A 21,284-nucleotide genomic window follows, 5' to 3' on the forward strand; every position below is an offset into this window, starting at 1 on the left:
CTCTCTCTGCTTTAAATTTCACCCTCTTCCCGGCTGCAGCGGATCCGTATACATAACAGATCCAGTGGCATCAGTTTGGCCCATGATGGAGACGGATCCGTTTTTTAACCTCCTGGCGGATTTTGACTGACCATGATAGATGGAAATGTGAAACAGGCCTTACTAGCGTATGGGGCCCGGTGAGCAGAGGGGGCCCGGATAGGGCCCCCTCTGCTCATAGGGTCCCAGGAGCAGGAGGATCCTGCCGATTCAGTAACTAAATATGTGTCCTCGGATGCACATTCATTTAAAATCTATTGCCATGCTGTCCCGCACGGCAATAGTTAAATGCTGCCAGCCAATCGCAGGCCGGCAGCTGATGTCAACGCGCACATCGCTGGCGTGTGACGTCAATCAGTCCATGCCTGAAATGGATGGAGGAGACTACATCGCTGGACCAGGGTCAGGTAATGAGGTTTCTTTCTTGTTTTTTTTTTCACTGAAAGCAACAAGCTACGATATGTAGGCAGATTGGGCAGGATGGAGACAGATGGGGCAGGATTTAGACAGATGGGGCAGCATCATGGGACAAATGGGGCAGGATGGAGACACATGGGGCAGGATCCTGTGACAGATGAGACAGGATGGAGAAAGATGAAGCATCATGGGACACATGGGGCAGGTGCATGGGACACATGGGGCAGAATGGAGAAAGATGAGACAGGTTCATGGGGCAGGATCATGAGGCAGAATGGAGACGTGAGATGTTGCAGGATGGAGACAGATGGGGCAGGATCATGGGACACGTGGGGCAGAATAATGGGACACATGGGGTAGGATGGAGAAAGATGAGAGAGCATCATGGGACACATGGGGCAGGTTCATGGGACACATTGGACAGGATCATGGGACACATTGGGCAGGAGCATGGGACAGGATCATTGGACACATGGGACAGGATCATGGGATATATGGGACAGGATGGAGAAAGATGAGAGAGCATCATGGGACAGGATGGAGACAGATGAGATAGGATCATAGGACACATGGGGAAGGATCATGGGACACATGGAGCAGGATCATGGGACAGGATGGAAACAGATGAGGGAGCATCATGGGACAGGTTCATGGGACACATGGGGCAGGATGGAGACAGATGAGATAGGATCATGGGACACATGGGGCAGGATCATGGGACACATGGAGCAGAACTGAGACGTCAGATGGGGCAGGATGGGAAAACAGGATGAAGACAGATTGGGCAGCAGCAGCATCATTGGACACATGGGGCGGGATGGAGACACATTGGGCAGGATGGAGACCGATGGGGCATACGCAGTATCATAGGACACGTGGCAGGATATTGGAACAGGGTCATGGCACACATAGGGCAGGTTCATGGGTACATGGGGCAGGATGGAGACAGATGAGACAGGTTCATGGGACACATGGGGCAGGATCATGAGGTAGAATGGAGATGTCAGATGGAGCAGGATAGAGACATATGGGGCAGGATCAAGGGACACATGGGGTAGGATCATGGGACACATGGGGCAGGATCATGGGACACATGGGGCAGGATGGAGACAGATGAGACAGGTTCAGGGGCAGGATCATGAGGCAGAATGAAGACATCAGATGGGGCAGGATGGAGACAGATGGGGCAAGATCATGGTATACATGGAGCAGGATCATGGGACACATGGGGTAGGATGGAGAAAGATGAGAAAGCATCATGGGACACATGGGGCAGGTTCATGGGGCAGGATGGAGACATATGAGACAGGTTCATGGGGCAGGATCATGAGACACATGGGGCAGGATCATGAGGTAGAATGGAGATGTCAGATGGAGCAGGATCATGGAATACATGGGACAGGATGGAGAAAGATGAGGGAGCATCATGGGACACATGGGGCAGGTTCATGGGACACATGGGGCAAGATGGAAACAGATGAGACAGAATCATAGGACACATGGAGTAGGATGGAAAAAGATGAGGGAGCATTATGGGATGGAAAAAGATGATGGAGCATCATGGGACACATGAGGCAGGTTCTTGGAACATATGGGGCAGGATGGAGACAGATGAGACAGGTTCATGGGGCAGGATCATGAGGTAGAATGGAGACAGATGGGGCAGTATCATGGGACACATGGGGCAGGATGGAGAAAGATGAGGGAGCATCATGGACAGGTTCATGGGACACATGGGGCAGGATGGAGACAGATGAGACAGGATCATGGGACACATGGGGCAGGATGGAGACAGATGAGACAGGATCATGGGGCAGGATCATGGGACACATGGGGCAGAATTGAGATGTCAGATGGGGCAGGATGGGAAAACATATGCCTGGAGCCAAGAATGAGACACAGGGGCTAGGGGCTAGGAATGAGACACAAGAGGGCCAGGATGGGGGATATTATTACTGCAGTGATGTATTTTATTTTTGAGCATACTGTTTTCAGTGTAGGGGGGTCTTGTTACAGTGCAGGACGGCACTAGTTCACCTTTTTTCTTCATCTGGTGTACTATAGAAGTTGGAAAAAATAGTATATACAGAGCTCCTGTATGTAATTATTATTATTTATTATCATAATAGCGCCATTTATTCCATGGCGTTTTACATGTGAGGAGGGCTGTACATAATGAAAAACAAGTACAATATTCTTAAACATCACAGGTCACGACTGGTACAGGAGGAGAGAGAACCCTTCCTGCGAGGGCTAACAATCTACAAGGGCTGGGTGAGGATACAATAGGTGAGGGCAGAGCTGGTCATGCAGTGGTTTGGTGGATCGGTGGTTACTGCAGGTTGTAGGCTTGTCGGAAGAGGTAGGTCTTCAGGTTCCTTTTGAATTTTTCCATGGTAGGTGAGAGTCTGATATGTTGTGGTAGAAAGTTCCAGAATAAAGGGGATGCGTGGGAGAAATCTTATATGCGATTGTGGGAAGAGGAGATAAGAGGGGAGTCAAGAAGGAGATCTTGTGAGGATCGGAGGTTGCATGCAGGTAAGTACCAGGAGGCGGGGTCACAAATGTATGGAGGGCACAGGTTGTGGATGGCTTGGTATGTCATGGTTAGGGTTTTGAACTGGAGTATTTTGGTAATGGTGAGCCAGTGAAAGGATTCACAGAGGGGGAGGCTGAGGAATAGCGGGGGACAGGTGGATAGTCAAGCAGCGGAGTTTACACATTAGATTTTAGGGGTGCAAGAGTATTAGAGGGGAGGACACAGAGCAGGATGTTGCAGTAATCAAGGCGGGAAATGATGAGGGCATGGATTAGGGTTCTTGTAGATTCTTGGTTGAGGAATGTACGGATCCGTGAAATATTTTCGAGTTGAAGTCGGCAGGATGTGGAGAGGGCTTGGGTATGTGGTTTGAAAGAGAGATCAGAGTCAAAGATTACCCCAAGGCAGCGAGCTTGTGTGACTGTGGAGAGTGAGCAGCCATTTACTTTAATGGATAGGTCCATTGAGGGGGTCGAGTGAGATGGGGGAAAGATGATGAATTCTGTTTTGTCCATATTAAGTTTTAGAAATCTAGCGGAGAAGAAGGATGAAATAGCGGACAGACATTGTGGGATTCTGGTGAGCAATGTATTACCAGTACACTATACTCTGTATACAGAGCTCCTATGAATAATGACACTAGTGATCACTGCATTATCTGTACACTATATACAGAGCTCCTGTGTGTAATATTACTGGTGTTGACTGTATTACGTTTATAATATATACCATATACAGAGCTCCTGTGTATAATGTCACTGGTGACCTCTGTATTACCTATTCACTATATACAGAGCTCCTGTGTATCATGTCACTGCTGATCCCGGTATTACTTGTAATCTATACTCTATATACAGAGCTTTTGTGCATAATGTCACTGCTGATCCCTGTATTACCTGTACACTATATACAGAGCTCTTGTGTATGATATCACTGGTGTTTACTATATTACCTGTACACTGTATACTATATACAGAGCTCCTGTGTATAAAGTCACTCGTTATCACTTTATTACCTGTACACTGGCACTGTATACTATACAGAGCTCCTGTGTATAATGGCACTTATGGTAATATTAGTGTTGTGTGTTTTTTATTATTGATCAGCATTTTAGTATTCGGTCAATATATGGTGGTAATATGTGATCTGGTCATGGTGTGGCGGTATTTGTTCCTTATATGTGGTGTTATTCAGTCACTCTTTGGTGGCAATATGTTGTCTGGTCATGGTGTGCTGGTATTTTTTCCTTGTATGTGGTATTATTGGTCACTATGTGGTGGTAATATGTTGTCTGCTCATGGTGTTGTGGTATTTGTCCTATGTTTGTGGTATTATTGGTCACTATGTGGTGGTAATATGTGGTCTGATCATGGTGTGACGGTATTTGTCCCTTGTATTTGATATTATTGGTCATTTTAAAAATTGAAAAATAAAAATATATCTAAAAAGAGTATAGGATATTTTAAGAAATGTTTAAATAGGTTAGAGTAGAGTAGTGGAAGGGCAAAAGAGTCTACCTTATCATGGTGGCGGCTTAAAAAATCTTTTGGCCAAATCAAAAGCTGCTGGCTATGTATGTAATCTGGTGTTCGATGGGAACTGTTAATGTGTGATTGGTGAGGACAAGGTGCAGAAGTGGAGCTTTTCCATGAGTGGCCGATGGGACTGTGGAAGGACTGAATGGTGGAGGTGAAGCTAGGTGTTGAGCCTGGGTGGAGTCTCAAGGGGGCCTGAAAATTTTGATAGTAGAGGGCTCTGAAATTCCTGGTGCCAGCCCTGACTGCGACTACAGGCAAGGCTTGCCACAGGTCTCTTGACCCAGAATCTACAATCTCATAAGTGTTGAGTTCGGGGCTAGAGACCCATAACCAGTTCGGAAATCATTGTGCATCCTTGGACCATGTTTCATGGATGTCTGAATTCACCACTACCCCCAAAGAATGCATGCATCCGAAATGTGCAAAGGATTAGTAGCACCATTGCATGGTTCACGTAATCATCCAGTAACTTCCTATTTACATTACTTGTCCTCTTATTTTCTATATTACACAAAGAAAAGGGAGTACAGGTCCAATATAATGAGAAAAATATCAAATTTATTAGACATATAATAGTACTGACATAACAGCATAATTACAACAAAAGGATCAGGAAATAAAGGCTGCTTTAGACCGCACCTTGAAAAAGAAGCGAAACGCGCGTCGGTGGCGGCGCTGCATAAGTCCTGGTGGAATTCATTGTGGGTAAGCACTATTGCGTGGGATAAGGGGGGTTTCTTCACAGGATGCGCACCTGGTTGTGACCTCCGTTTACTTTTGATTCCCTAATATATAGCCCATATCCACCATAAGCACTAAGCACTTTACATTTAATCTTTAGGACTAAAGCAGCCTTTATTTCCTGATCCTTTTGCTGTAAATTATGTTATGTCAGTACTATTATATGTCTAATAAATTTGATATTTTTCTCATTATATTGGACCTTTACTCCCTTTTCTTTGTGTAATATGCTATGCAGGAGTGTCCATCTTCAATTCCCCTTGCGTCAATACTACAAAGTAGGTGACTATTGGGGTATATATTAATTGGTTCCATATGGTTTTGTTTTATATCCTCTTATTTTCTGTAGCACTATTTATCTAGCCCCTCGTTCTATCTTAGCACTGGGCACGTTATATGAACTAGGACCGTTGTCTTTACAATAACGTATATGTAGCTTTGGTATTTAAACTCTAGAGACATTTAATTTCTTTTGTTTTGACTACATGTGTTTGCCTGCCATTCTGTGGTGCCACTTATATTTTGGGTCATTACCATGCACCATTGTGGTCCACTATGTTTTATATCATTTTTAAAATTTAAATATATTGTTTTTTAATCAGTTCTTTGAGGACCCCTCCTCTACTTGTTCTTTCTCCCATTTTTTGGTGTTGAACTATATACATGAATGTCCTATTAGATACTAGAAACTGTCTCATCACTGTGGCTTGTTTTACAATGATAAAATCTAGATTAGCATCGCTATTAGGGATTCCTATTTACTATAACCTTCATTCACCACTACACTGTAACACATCTTATTTTTTTATTTGTTCACTGTGTGCCTGTCACAATGACTTATTAGGATGCAGCTACCAATGGGTTCCTTACCACATGGTCTCGGTGGGGTGGCGTGGCCATCACATTCTGCACCCCCCTGCAATTTTCTAGCTCTCCTCTTTTGGTGGGAGAGTCGAACAAATCTGAACCCTCATTTCCACTGTGATGATTTCTAGATACAAAAAGGGCTCTTGCCAATCCTTGGTTATGGTGGGACAGCGATCTCTGACCCTTCGATGTCTGGCTCCTTAAAAATAAAAAAATAAGTTATCAATGTTCTAGAATATCTTGGTCCAAGACAATGACACACAGACAAGAAGGTCTGCCATACACATAAGATGCTAATTTGTCTCCCAGCCATCTCCCGATAAACATGCCCTCTCAACAAGGCCAAGAGCCAGTGCTTATTTCAATAATGATGGGGAGATAAGCTGCATCCAGGCTCCTCTGACAGTAGCTCATCTCCAGCCAGGACCAACGATCTGCCATGTTGAAGTCCAGCCTGCAAATTTTTGTATTTCCTGACAGGGACAGATTGCAAACCCCATACACACAAGATGGGAGGACTCCCATCGAACATGTATGGGCGCCCTTTGATGTCAGTATATTGCTCTTGGCCTCAGATGTGTTAGGAACGGCGGAACGCACTAAATAAAAATACAAATAAAAGTGCGTTCGCCGCTCGGGGTCGACCGTGCAGTAGGTGAAATAAACTCTGCTAAGTGGTGGCAGGAGCAATATGGCAGAATTGCACACAGGGTTAAACTTCACCCAGGTGCGCAAAGCAATCTCTGTTAAACTCACGAAGATGCCAAAAGTACAAACACAAATAACTGAGCCTGTTGTAGTCACAGAACTCAGTAAAAAACGCACACACGGTATACGGTCACAGGGAGAAGCCCAAGACAGCGGCACTACGTCCGTCTAGACCTACCGTGTGCGCGGCGTTGCAACTGCGAACGCAAAGGAGTCTGCTACTGCAGCGTGGCGTGGACACTGCCGCCAAACCACAAAGGCAAGGCGCAAGCGCAGTGTCAGACGCTAGCAGCTGTGGATGTTGCAGCAGAGGAGCGCTGGCGCTGAAACTAACTCAGTCCCTATTCACATGCGTAATATCAGAGGGAAGGGGTTTCAAATGAGTCAGTCACCAGAATCATGCATCCGTCCTCATACACACAGTAGCAAGTAAGTCTATACTAGCGCATGGCGGAACAGCCATGCGCGCCTTTTATAGCAACCGGGACCTTCTGCACGCTTCCAGATCTCTGAGATGGACCAATGAGAACTGGAGCGGGACCTGAGCACATGACTCCCGATCTCCAATGGGAGATCGTCCCATGAGCATGCCCAGTAAGAGGACAGAAGGACTTAGCCTCAGGAGAGATGTGCTGCAAGGCAATCTCCTCTGCAGTGGAAAAATAGGAGGAGAGTGCAGAATGTGAGGCTCTGGATCCCTGCTGAGTAAATGCAGGAATCTGACTCCTAACAAGATGTCATTACGTTTTTTTTCCCAGGACTTACATATTGATAACCTATCTTTAAAGCCCCAATACACATTAGACTAAAGTTGGGCTAACGTGGCAAAATCAGCCAACAGTCTAAGGTCTATGGGGGAAAGCTTTTTGACTTTCCTCTGACAGATGATAAGAAGAATCCAACAAGTTGGATTTCCAACAGCTGATCCTTTTGTTCTCTGGGAGAAAACTGCTGTAATAGACAACACAGGACCACTCAGCTGAGTATGGAGGATTTGGGAGAGATAGCTGTCAATCGGCCCACAATGTATGGTGGGCTTTTGGAATATCCATAAATATTAGATTGGACGGAGTTTACACCCAGTAAGCCTGTTGTTTTCAGCATAGTTCTGTACGCTGTGTAGTGTGGCCATTCTCGGGTTCTGAGCCTCCGCTCCGACTCACTTAAATCAGAGTTGAGCTGCAGCACTGAATAATGGCCACTACACAGTGTATGGCACTGTGCACTACTAAGTGTACATCCCACTGTGATGGGAGCTGCAAAAAGTTGATGGGTGGGGGGGGGGTACAAGGTGTCGGACCCCAACTTATTTAATAATGATGATATATGTCAATGTAAACTCCATCTCTATCTTACTAGTAAAGTCACAGGATGTCATATAACAAGTAATCATCATGTACAGATCACTGATTATCATTGATAAGCGATACTACATATATGGCCAACAGGCACTTTAGTAAATGCACATTTATAGCATTTAACCCCTTCCACCCCAGGCGTTTACTGCTGTCCGTGTGGAGAGTGGGGACGCACCTATGGCTGCACGATTGTGGGGGTGGTGCGGGCTTTGCCCTTTGTTCTCCTTTGGGTGGGGGGAGAGGCACACCTGGAGGGAGGGGAGCAGGTCAGGAATTTTCAGGGTCAAAGGAGGATTTGTACCTCCAGGACTTGAGAGAGGGGGGGAGGAGGGTTAGTGCTTTAACACTAAGAAATAAAGGCCTCATTCAGCCATATTTAGGAGCAGGATATAGATACTGCATCACCTTCTATAGCATCAAATGACCCTACGACCATAAACATAATGTGCAGTGACAGAGCCAGGTGTCGGTGGGTGATAGGATGACGCACCCTACATAGGATTGGGTTACAAAGGGATGATATACATTTGGGGGTTGGAGGGGGAAGGGGCAATTGAGTGGGTTACATATTACCAAGTGTAGAAGAGAAGGACAAGGTCTCATTACTGGGCGTAGATGATAAGAATGGAGTCACATGGTGCCAGGTTTACAGCAGATAATCATGACAGTTTGCATTCTGCAGGGCAGATATTACATTATTATGATTAGTATGGGTGAACGATGGCTGTAGTTGGTCATGTTGTGACCAGTGCAGATGGTCAATGCGTTATGCAGTTCCAGGTAAGTAAATGGTCATGGCATGGTCCCCGGGTTCTGGGTGTAAATGGTTGAGACACGGTCTCACTGCACCAGGATCCTACAGCTATATATCCTGTACAAAGAAGTGCAGCAGGTAATCATAAGTGAAGGAGTTAATGCAGGTAAACAGAAGTGACTGGAGAGAGAAGAGGAACTCACAACCACCCTCCTGCTGTTATGGTCTTTTTTTAGGGTGCTAAAAAGGGGAAGGATGTTTTTCTGTTAGACCATGTGGACAAGAACACTGGAGCTGGCATTGCCCTAAAGAGGAACACCCTATTCCCATTTTGCTGCTAACCTCCACCGTCCTCCTTCACCTGGTATGGAGAATAAGGAACTGATATTCGCCATTACATAAACAGATAAGGGTTAGGGTATGTGCACAGTCACAACATCTTCTACAGACAGGTCCACTCCGAAACCCGCCTAAAAAAAGCACTAAATAAAAGCGCAAAAGAATGAACATATGCGATTCTGTGGAAAAGCCACTTGCTGTTCTTTTGTGACTTTTGAGCATCTTTACCTGTTTCGGGTTTCCAAAGGTGCAAAGAAGTGAACGTACATGTCCCGGGGAGTTTTCTGCTCTGAAGATGCTCTATACTAAATTCAAGTCAATTGGAAAGCTAAAAAGATGCCCAGGTGACTTTTTGAGCATGCTGACAGTGTTTTTGTTTGAAAGACCAGGTTTCTTTATTGTTAAGTGGAGTTAATAAAAAAAAAAAAAAAAAAAAAGATTCCGGGAAACCACTGTTAAATAAGGACGCAGCAAACATGCTGGAAAAACACTAATAAAAAAAAAACTGCTGGCAGCTAAAAATGTTGAAAAAGCGCCCAGGAATCGACAAATAAAAATGCTAAAAAGACAATTGAGGGAAAAAATGGCAGCGTTTTCTGAAGCCTCTTCCTCTTGAAAAAACACAAGGTTCCCCCTCCTAAATAAGATGTGGTGTGTACATACCCTTACATTTGTTTCACTGCCAGTAATTCATGCCTCCTATGTCTGTACAGAAATTAGAGTGTCAGCTCTTCTTCCGTAGCCTCCGGCCTCATATTCTTGCACACGTAATTCTGATCACTCAGCTGAATGGTCTGCATTTATTACCAAGTTTCTCCCCCACAGTGGCCTAAGCAATAACACTGAAGCCAGACCCAAGACAATTGGTTGAGGACATGTTCTCATCAGACAACCCCAAAAATACAGTTTTAAGTTTGACTGATAAACATGCACTCTTGTCTAGTCTTCTAAAACCAAGTATAGATCATATTTTTTTTTCATTGGATCTGCTCTACAAAAAAAAAAAAAAAAAAAAGAAAGCCACTAAAGCGGCCCCCCAAAAAGAACACTTGAAAGAATTTTACAATCAATTGCAATATTATTGCTGCTCATATGCAGGTTTTTTTGCATTTTTTTTTTTTATGCTTTAGTTTCCTACTGACTTAATTGAAGTGGATCCTGATAAAATCTGCTGCAAACTAGGTAACAAAAAAAAAAAAAACCACTTTAGGAGAAAAAAAACTATTCCATTCCAATATCCAAAACGTTTCAGGAAAATAAAAACTCCCCCAAACACAGGGAAAAAAAATCTCGTTTTTATATGCCCCACAAACCTGTGTCTGCATGTAGCCTAATATGGAGGGGAATACGTGGCCCCCACAAATCCTTGGCGCCACTTCTCTCAAGTGAAATAATAATTTTATTTTTTATTTTTTTTAAAAGAGGAAACTTTAACCCTTATTTTCCCCAAATTGCATTATGAAAACGATGACCAAACTGCCATATTTATATTTTTAATAGTCTTAAAGTTTTAGAGAAATCAGTTTCCAGTGCAGTTTGCAAGAACTGTTGTAATTTGTTAAAGATGGCAGCGACATCAATCCTTGCAGAAAACTGGGACAAATGGAGGAAGAATTTGAAAATGACAAGTTTTGTTTGTTCTATCTGATATATCGTTATCAAGCTAAGTAGTTATTATAAAATGTTAGTGGAACCTGTATATTGACATTTCTTAATTAAAGGGATATTCTCCAGTTTGGAAGTTATCCCCTTATCCATGGGATACTGGATAACATGCTGATCGCTGGTGATCAGATCGCAGCAACCCCTTCCGATCCCAAGAAATAGGGTGCTGCATAGTCTTGCGTTAATGGCGAGGTGGTCAGTGATGCGCACTGCTGCTCCATTCACTCTTATTGGGACCGCCGGAAGTAGCCGAACGCTGGGCTTAGGCTGGTTTCACATTAGCGTTTTTTAGTGCAGCGCATCATGCGTGCGCCATGCGCCCCTATGTTTAACATGGCGGGCACATGGTCTAGCTTTTGCACGCATTCGTATGCGTTTTCGTGCGCATGCGTCTTTTAGTAGTGTGCGCCCAACGCAACCTGTTGCATTTTGGGGTCTGTCCAATGGCATAAAAAAACCACATGTGCACAGAATGCGCCAAAATAACATATTACAGTCTATGGGAACGCAGGCGTGCGCATGGACATGTACACGCCTGCGTTTGAAATCGCATGCCTTTTAAGAGTTAACAAGGCTAGAAACTGGTTAAATCGCATGCGCCTAAAAAAATGGAAACGCATACAAAACGCATGATGCGTTTTTTGCATGCGTTTCTATTGCGTACGAAGCACAGCGCTAAAAAACGCTAATGTGAAAGTAGCCTTAGTTGGTCCTCGGCATGCTTAGGGTGTGTGCACACGCTGCGGATTCTGCTCTGGATCCGCAGCGGTTTTGGCCCTGCGGATCCGCAGCAGAATTAGCTGCGTTGTACAGTACCATTATATCCTATGGAAACTGCAGTGCAGATGGTGTGGAATTTTCCGGGCGGTTTTTGCTGCAGTTTCCAATCCGCAGAAAGAATTGACATGTCATTCTTTTCTGCGGATTCCCATCTCCTCCATTGTAGAGATGATAAACCGCAGGCTAATCCGCAGATAAACTGCAGGTCTTTTGACCTTTGGATTTACCTGCAGATTTTGCAAAATCCACGCGGAAAAATCCGCAAACCAATCCGCAGCGTGTGCACGTACCCTTATAGAGCTCCAGTGAGCATGATTGACCACCGCTCCATTCACACGACCCCATTCAGGACCCCGATTCTTGGGAATGGTGGTGGTCCTAGGGGTCGGACCCAAGCGATCAGGAAGTTATTCGTTGAGATAACTTCTACACTTGAGATTATTCCTTTAACTGAGCTATCAAAGATGTGATCAGACTGTACAGCCATGTTATACCATTCTTTGTGCTTTGACGCCCCACAGTGGTTGAAGTTGGGATTTTTTTTAAGACAGCAGATCGTAGCTATTTATAAATCATCTGCACCAAGAGGAAACCTTGGATATGGAAAAACAGCCTTGGATTCTCATAGTTAAATACATAGTCAGGACGTTCTAAGGTTACATAACAGAATTTCATGCAATCTTGCTCAGTCACTAAAAAACATGTCTGACAGGAAAAACTTGATAAATATCATTTGTATAGCCGGAAGGAAAGAATGTGAAGGAGAGTCAAGACTGAAATCTTTTACACGTGAAAAAGATTTTCCGGTTGTTAAAGTTAATGAAGATAGAGGATTGTGTGCTGAGAAGTTAAGAAATTCTCTAATATCATTTTGGGGAAATTTTGCATTTTAAACAGAAGTTAGGATCCTCAAATGTTTCGTATGATGGCCCTCTTTGACCATCTCTGCCCGTAAAACTGAAATCTAGGTTTCTGGTGTAAATAATAGCAGATCGGCCCCATCCTCATTTTAGTAAAGGTTCCAGTGCTTTGTAAATTGAAAAAAGGTGTAGAAAATGGGCACGTGCCAAAATTTGCAATTTCTTTTTCTGCCATAAATAGCTTGAAAAACCTACCTTTTTGTGCTTCAATTGAAAAAAATGTTAAGGTCTCAGCTTGCACTCAGTTATTAGATAAAATAGTTGTCCGGGAGACACAGGTTCCTATAGCAGAGCTCTCTATAAGGCTAGTTTCACACTAGCGTTTTGGAGCGCAGTGACGGCCTGCGCACGGCCGCCGCTAAGCCCCACCCCCTGCAGCGCCCGCCGGTAGCTCCGCCCACCTGTGCATGATGCTGCATGCGCCCTGCGTCCCCTATCTTTATCACAGGGGGCACAGGCCGTGCGCAGTATGCATTTGGCGGCGCATGCGTCCTTTTGACGGTGCGCCGACCTGCGCCAAACGCAACCTGCTGCAGTTTGGTTGCGTCGGCGCACCGTCAAAAAGGCTCATGCGCCGCCAAACGCATACTGCGCACGACCTGCGCCCCCTGTGATAAAGATAGGGGACGCAGGGCGCATGCAGCGTCATGCGCAGGTGGGCGGAGCTACCGGCGGGGGCGCGGCAGGGCTTTGCGGCGGCCGTGCGCAGGCCGTCGCTGCGCTCCAAAACGCTAGTGTGAAACTAGCCTAAGGGCTTGTGAACACAACCATTTAAGGCCGCTTTCGGTATCCGGCATGGTGCGGTGAAAAACCGGACTACCGGATCCGGCGCCTGTTACGACCAGATCCGACTTTTCCTCCGTGCTGTTTCATTGCTGCTGCATTGCGCCGGATGGGAATGCGGCGCGTCCGTTTTTTTTCCGGATCCGGAGAAAATAGCCGGTCCGGTGTCTGGAAAAAACGTTGCATGCAATGCTTTTTCCCAACGCCGGACTGGTTTTTCGCGCTGCGCATGCCTGGAATATATCCGGCAGAAAGAAGGATCCGGTGTCTGCGTATGCGGCCAGATCCGGTAGTCCAGTTTTTTGCCGCCCCATGCCGGATACCGAAAGCCTGAAGTGTGAAAGCGGCCTAAATTGGACAAGTGCTATCCGTGGTTTTGAAAAAAGTGGTCAATGTAAAAAACTGTGTCCAATTTTGATCTGAGTGTTGGATTAAAATTGGCAATGCAAGGTGTATAGGTCTGTGGAAAACATCGGACTGCTCACGGAGTGACATAATGGAAAAGGTGGAGAAAGATTTTTTTTTTTCTCTCCACCTCCGAGAAAAACGGATCCCAATATTATCAGAATAACAGGACTGTTTTTTTTGGATGTGGAGAAAACTGCTGTGTGACCCTACCCTTAGGTTACATTCCCATGATGAGAATTTGGTGCGTTTTTTTGATGCTGAATTTCTGCACCTACTGAGTAAATTAGTTTACTTAAGTTTTTATTGCATTGTATTACTTTTTTTGATCAGTCATGTTTGGTTCTTGGCTTTAACTAAATTTTATCGATACGGTCATGTGCGGTTTACATACATTTTTAATGTATTTCTGCAACAGAATTGCACTTAAGATGCTAATTTTACCTGAGGATTTTCCATACCTAATGCACTTCTTACGACTTGCTGTTCTTATGTTCGGGTTTTTCAATGTCTTGTAAAAGCTACTGACTGTAAAAAAAATAATAACAGAGAATCCATGTCAGTTCTATGGATAAACTTTCCTAACTAGGCTTTGCGCGATCAAATGGCTGCAAAAAAAAAATGCTTCAGGAAAAGAAAACGATGTAAAAACACTTAAAAAACTCTTCAAACCTGCAGCAGGATACAAAAAAACCCCTCAAAAGATGGAGAGTTTCCACTAGAAAACTTGCTGCAAAAAAAAAACTCAGCGTGAAAAAATGTTAAGGCTACATTCCCACGGCGAGCTTTGGGTGAGTATTTGATGTTGCAGATTTTCTCACATATTATGTAAATTATGTTACTTAAATTTTTTTTCCTTGCGTTTTTGAGTGCGGCTTTTTACATGAGTTTTTATCGCAGTTTTGATGCTGCTGTTATTGGATCATCATTCTTTTTACTGGTGTTTTACAGACTTTTTTTTAACACCATTTAATAATAAAGAAACCCCAGGCGGTTTCTGAAGCAGTGACACTGGGGTCTTTTGAGGCTTTAGGACTGAATCCCCCAGAAAAAAACGTCCTGTGCACCTATACCATATAAAGGTGGTGTGACACAGAAGATTTTTTAGAAAAATACAACCATAGTGTTTTAAAAAGCAGAAGTGGATTCAGCAACAACAAAAAATAAGTACGGAAGACAGGGCGTCATATCTGTAAGATGTTTCTGAGGCCCCCACAATCTGCAAGCCTGATAATGACACAACCAAGACAATGGCGTCTGTCCTCCCAGCTCGGCGACATCGCTCCGCCATGACGTCATTAACTTGCGACAATACTTCAGCTGTTCTGTGCCGTCAAGTAGCCCCGCCCCAAATTGGAAAACAACTTCCGGTCAACGAAGCAATGGATCCCGGCGGCCAGGGTGAGGAGAGAGCGGGTGCGGGGCTTGTTTTATGGTGGCTCTGGGGGAATGGCCGTGCTCTTGATCCTTACAAGGGCGGCGGGCATTGCTTGCTATCATGCCTGGAGGTGGCGCGGGGCAGTGTTTCATCCCGGGAAGTGACAATGCTAGGTGTCATTACGGAGCTGTCAGTGTGCGGGGCGGGAGGGAGAGAATAGTCGGCGTAGCCATCATTGCGTATGGGGGAAATGAAGAGGATGTGTTGTCATTGAATGGGGGCTGTCATTGTCACATGACATTGTTGGGGGGGGCACGTGACATTGGAAAAGTGCTCAGTGTGTGGGGGTTACCGGGTGGGGCAACTGTCGCTGCGTGGTGTGGCGCCGGACGGGGGGCGGCTGTCGGTGCGTGGTGTGGCGCCAGATGGGGGGGGCGACTGTCGGTGTGTGGTGGGGCGCCGGACGGGGGGGGCTGTCGGTGCGTGGTGGGGCGCCGGACAAGGGGGGAGGGGGCTGTCGGTGTGTGGTGGGGCGCCGGACGGGGGGGGGGGGCTGTCGGTGCGTGGTGGGGCGCCGGACAAGGGGGGAGGGGGCTGTCGGTGCGTGGTGGGGCGCCGGACGGGGGGGGGGCTGTCGGTGCGTGGTGGGGCGCCGGACAAGGGGGGAGGGGGCTGTCGGTGCGTGGTGGGGCGCCGGACGGGGGGGGGGGCTGTCGGTGCGTGGTGGGGCGCCGGACAAGGGGGGAGGGGGCTGTCGGTGTGTGGTGGGGCGCCGGACGGGGGGGGGGCTGTCGGTGCGTGGTGGGGCGCCGGACGGGGAGGGGGCTGTCGGTGCGTGGTGGGGCGCCGGACGGGGGGGGGGCTGTCGGTGCGTGGTGGGGCGCCGGACAAGGGGGGGGGGGGGCTGTCGGTGCGTGGTGGGGCGCCGGACAAGGGGGGGGGGGGGCTGTCGGTGCGTGGTGGGGCGCCGGACAAGGGGGGGGGGGGGCTGTCGGTGCGTGGTGGGGCGCCGGACAAGGGGGGGGGGGGGCTGTCGGTGCGTGGTGGGGCGCCGGACAAGGGGGGGGGGGGGCTGTCGGTGCGTGGTGGGGCGCCGGACAAGGGGGGGGGGGGCTGTCGGTGCGTGGTGTGGCGCCGGACGGGGGGTGGGCTGTCGGTGCGTGGTGTGGCGCCAGGCGGCTGTCAGTGCGTGGTGTGGCGCCGGACGGGGGGCGGCTGTCGGTGCGTGGTGTGGCGCCGGGCGGCTGTCGGTGCGTGGTGGGGGGCGGCTGTCGGTGTGACATGTTTCTATTATACTTTTCCTGACTGTTCCACTCCTGGTTTTGACTTATGCTGACGCAAAATACTGAACTTGTGAATATGGAATTTTTCACACACACGTTCATGTTTCAAACGAACAGCACATGGATGGAAAATATGTTCTGTCCATTTGAAACACAAGACCAGTCGTTAGAATTAGTGAGTTTGGTGTGCAATTATGGTGAACATAGGACATGCCTGTTCCTTTTTTTTGGGATGACCCTATATCTTGTTACATTTTAATTTTAGCACTTTGTATCATTGTGTGCCATCATACCCCATAGCGTGGTTGCTGTGTGCTGCAAAGTTAGAGTGGTCATTGTGTGTCCCCATGTCCCATAGATCTCACTGAGTGCTATCCTATCCCACAGAGCAGTCATTGTGTTACTCATTTGTAATAGCTATGCAGGTTGCGGAGGTTAGCTTTATGGCAGAAGCAGTTCATACCTTTAGTGCAGGTTACCTTAGGCTACACTGGACTTTTTGTAGCCCTACTAGTTGATTTAACTATTTAGCTCCAGTGCAAAACAATACATGGAGTTGTGTGCAGTATGTTGACTGCGGGTGTAGCTGACTAGTTATAATCAGTAGCGCTACAAAAAGCCACAGGGTTGGGGTTGTCTAAGCTACAGTGGTACCATTTAATTAGCTACCTCATTCTCACCTGTGGCTATATAATCTTTACTTTTATATAGCGCTAACGTATTCCGCAGCGCTTTACAGTTTGCACACATTATCATCGCTGTCCCCAATGGGGCTCACAATATAAATTCCCTATCAGTATGTCTTCCTGAGGAAGCCACGGCGTAACGCGCGTAGGGGCGGCTGGCCTAAGCAGCGGTTTCAATCACATCATGTAAGTGCAGTTTGATTACAATGTCATATTCTATTTCTGGCCGTTTTTAGGCACTCATATGTAGCACTTTACGTAGTCAGTTGGGCAGTTACTATTTGCATGTGTGCTCATATTTGTCTATGGCAGCAGGAAGCATTGACTTTTTATGTCAGTTTCTTAATAAAGACTGCTGACCCATGTTGATTAAGCCACATATAAACTCTGACTAATGTTGTTTTTGTATACCCCGGGCCATATATGTGTATACACTTTGTATTTTAATTTTTGATTTAATAAAATTATATGTATTTAGCTTCAAAAACTCTGTTTTCCACTTCTTAATTGAATTGTGGGATTCTTGTGTGCTCATAGTTCTGTGAGTTGTGCTATTTCCTATTGGCAGGGGAATGTGTTTCTAATTTATAATCAGTAGCGCTACAAAAAGCCACAGGGTTGGGGTTGTCTAAGCTACAGTGTTACCATTTAATTAGCTACCTCATTCTCACCTGTGGCTATATAATAATCTTTACTTTTATATAGCGCTAACATATTCCGCAGCGCTTTACAGTTTGCACACATTATCATCGCTGTCCCCAATGGGGCTCACAATATAAATTCCCTATCAGTATGTCTTTGGAATGTGGGAGGAAACCCATGCAAACACGGGGAGAACATACAAACTCCTTGCAGATGTTGTGCTTGGTAGGGTTCGAACCCAGGACTCCAGCGCTGCAAGGCTGCAGTGCTATCGACTGAGCCACCATGCCCTTGTGTCCGACCCCACAGACATTGTTCGTTTCAATTACAATCTGATCTACTTATCCGAAGAGGACCTTTCCAAAATGCCAAATTATAGTTGGATCCTTTTCAAATGTTAGGGCTATGGCAAATGAAGGCCTCAGTACACGTTGGATGACCATAAGACAACCATTTGATGTGTATGTGGGCCTCCTGACTAACAATATGTTGGGGAAGATAAACTTCTCTCCCAACTGAAAACAAACGCTCTGCTGAGCGCTCATGTATGTGGGATTTGGGAGAGGTGGCTTCCTTCTGAATGAATATATAGCTGACGGCGACTTCTTGTATATGTGTGAACAGCTTTAGTGACAGTCTGATAATGTAGCAGAGTGGCTTGGAGACTGCACACATTAGCAGGGTGTGGCACTACATTGGGGTGTGGTTCCATATGGCCATGCTATCTCTTGGCAGTATTTATGTAGTGCACATGCTATCCACTTCTGGAAGATTTGAGCTGGACAGCCCAAGTTTGTTTATCAGGGCCTATTCACATATTGCGCTCATTTTTTTTTGCCTTTATTTTCTGATTTTGTATCAAAAACCTTGTTATGACTGTAACTTGTATATAAACCCTTAAGTTAAGCAATGCCTTCTTCTGTATCAACATGTTGGGCTATAGGTTGAACTCGATCGACATATGTGTCTACCTTCAACCTTAAAAACTAGAAACCAATTGTAATATACAAATGTGCTAGTTATCCAGAAAAGCAGATGCTCTTTGCGATCACTTTCTCCTCTGGTGTCGTACCGCAGAGCCCTCTGGGAGCTAAATGCTCTGCCCATTAAACTTTGAGACTAGAGAATCTTGTACCTGACACCCATATGAAGAAAGTCTCAGGTTAGCTGGAATGTGTATCTAATACTGTGTATTTCAATGGCCTTTCAGAAGGTACTTAAAAACCAGAAGTTCAAGTTCAAAGCAGTCATTCTGTGCTATTACATCCCCTAAAGCAGTGAATGTGTGATGCCACATCCCGTAGGGCAGCGATTGTGTGCCGCCATATCCCGCAAGGCGGCGATTAGTTGACGCCCATCTGTAATTACAGTGCAGCATATTGCAATGGGAAGGTTGGATAGGCTATCTCACTGCATTAATTGTTGCCCTAAAGCTACAGACTTATTGAGTTATTTTAGTCCAACCCAAGATGGTGCCCTTAGACAGCTACTCCATTCTCACTTTTGGCCAGTCATATAACAATGCATGTTATCTTTTTCCTCATAAACTAGCCTCTTCAAAGGTTTTAGAGACCGCAAATATCATGTCCGACCCCATAGACATTAAATGTGGTGTTTATATTACAATATGATCCACTTATCCTCAGAGGACATTTCCAACAATGAGTTGTCCACAGTGAGGACAATCCCTGTAAATGTATATTTTTTTGTCTTGTTGAAATGTTATATCTGTGGTAATTGGAAGTCTGAAGACCCCACACACAAGATAACCATCATATATGATATGTATATGGTCCTCCTGGCTCGCCCAAGAGATGATGTTGGAAGAGAGGAGGATCTGGTAGTTAGAATTTCAACTCCTGATTCTTATGTTTTCAGGGGGATATAAACTTAAGGATAATAGAAAAAATTGGAGTCCGGTTCAACCGGACTGGAGTTTTTCTTTTCTTTTTCATTTTGAAAAGAAAATTTTCATAATCGACATGACCCAGTCGACGCGTTTCGGCTGCACTAAGCAGTCTTACTCATGACTGAGTCATGAGTAAGACTGCTTAGTGCAGTCGAAATGGGTCGACTGGGTCATGTCGTGTATGAAAATTTTCTTTTGTACGCACTATATTTTCTTTTGAAAAAGAAAAGAAAAATCCAGTCCTTTTGAGCCAGACTTCATTTTATTTCTATTAACCTTGATGTGAGGCCAGGGCGAGGCCGGTGTCTGAGCCCAAGGTGGATGAGCATAGAGCAACTGGGTGAGCTAGAATCAAGTTTTTGTTAGGGATATAAACTTCCCTCTCCCCGCTGAAAACTCCTATAACTGTTGGACGGCCAGGACGAGTGTTCCTGTGTATGAGGGTGCAGGAGAGGGAGATGTTTGTTGAACGAATACTTGGCTGACAACTGTCTTGTGCGTCCATCCAGCTTTCTACACCATAGTCTGATAATGTAGCAGTGACTTTGGCATGTGCTGACGTTGCTTACCTTCAAAGTCTCTATCTCACACGACTCTCCCATATGCATGAGCGCTCTGCCAAGCATTCATGTTTTTTCATTAGGGGGATTGGAGAAAACCTAGGGATCGGGAGTTGTTATGGGCCCCTAACACATCTACTTTCTAATAGAGTAGAGGATGTTTCAGAAAGTCCTTAAAACGAGAAACTCACTTTATGCCACTGGTTTTCAGTTTTTCGCTCTCGCTTATTCATGAAACTACTGTACAACCCTCAGCATGGCTTGACAGCTCTGTCATCATATGGTTAGGTAGCTTTGCTGTTTAGGACTTTTAGGAGCATAATATTACCCAGTTTTACTAGAAATAGGCATTATTGTGCAGCTGAATGAGTTGCGACACAAGGACTCATTTTGCTAACGACATGCAGGGAAATGTGTTGTTTTTTTTTTGTTTTTTTTTTAAACAGAAAGGAGCAGTACTAAGAACAGTACGACCTTCCCTTTACACCGCTGAGCTGATCATGATTGTATTCGGCTGCCATAATTCTAGATTTAAACACTCTGATTGCAGATGGGATACAGATAGAGGTTTAGTAACATGTGGTAGACTGATTGCTCCTGTGAGCTCGCCGTCCAAGCCAGAGAATCCTACTGTACAAATGGCCGGTATTCCACAATCACTGCCATCTGGCCTTAAAAGAGGGCACATCTTCTTGCAGATCCATTAAATGAATGTGTAAATGTTGATTAAAAATGGACTTCTATAATATTGCTTACTTACTGTAGGGTGAGCGGGGAGGTAGAGCTAATGCTACTTAAAAAAAAACAAAACATCTCTGCCCTTTAACAAAGCAAGAAGTGATGTAGTAATGTATTACAGAAAACTGACACTTTTCAGGATGTAATAATTGTTCATTAAAATACACGTGGCACCCTGAAACTATACTTGTGGTACCGTATGATGACATGCTAACACTTAAGATACAAAACAATG

At 45.5% G+C, this 21,284-nt stretch overlaps 1 protein-coding gene across 15 annotated transcripts in view; it reads left to right on the forward strand.

Annotated features, from left to right (window-relative positions):
• TPD52L2 (TPD52 like 2) overlaps nt 1-21,284 on the forward strand; it is a 97,574-nt gene that overhangs the window by 51,714 nt on the left and 24,576 nt on the right. For 8 of the 15 annotated variants that reach the window (XM_073580828.1, XM_073580830.1, XM_073580833.1 and 5 more), the window contains exon 1: nt 15,221-15,269. The exons of 2 other annotated variants lie outside the window; for them this stretch is intronic. In XM_073580828.1, the coding sequence (XP_073436929.1) occupies nt 15,236-15,269 (34 nt within the window). In that variant the 5' untranslated portion in view covers nt 15,221-15,235. Of the gene's footprint in view, nt 1-8,953; nt 8,988-15,103; nt 15,270-15,380; nt 15,405-16,545; nt 17,387-21,284 lie in introns of those variants that run through there. 5 more of the 15 variants (XM_073580836.1, XM_073580829.1, XM_073580831.1 and 2 more) reach the window with 5 other exon arrangements.

The sequence above is a fragment of the Dendrobates tinctorius genome, unplaced genomic scaffold, assembly GCF_039654945.1.
Source record: "Dendrobates tinctorius isolate UK_male_01 unplaced genomic scaffold, ASM3965494v1 ptg000065l, whole genome shotgun sequence".
NCBI classification, from domain to species: Eukaryota; Metazoa; Chordata; class Amphibia; order Anura; family Dendrobatidae; genus Dendrobates; species Dendrobates tinctorius.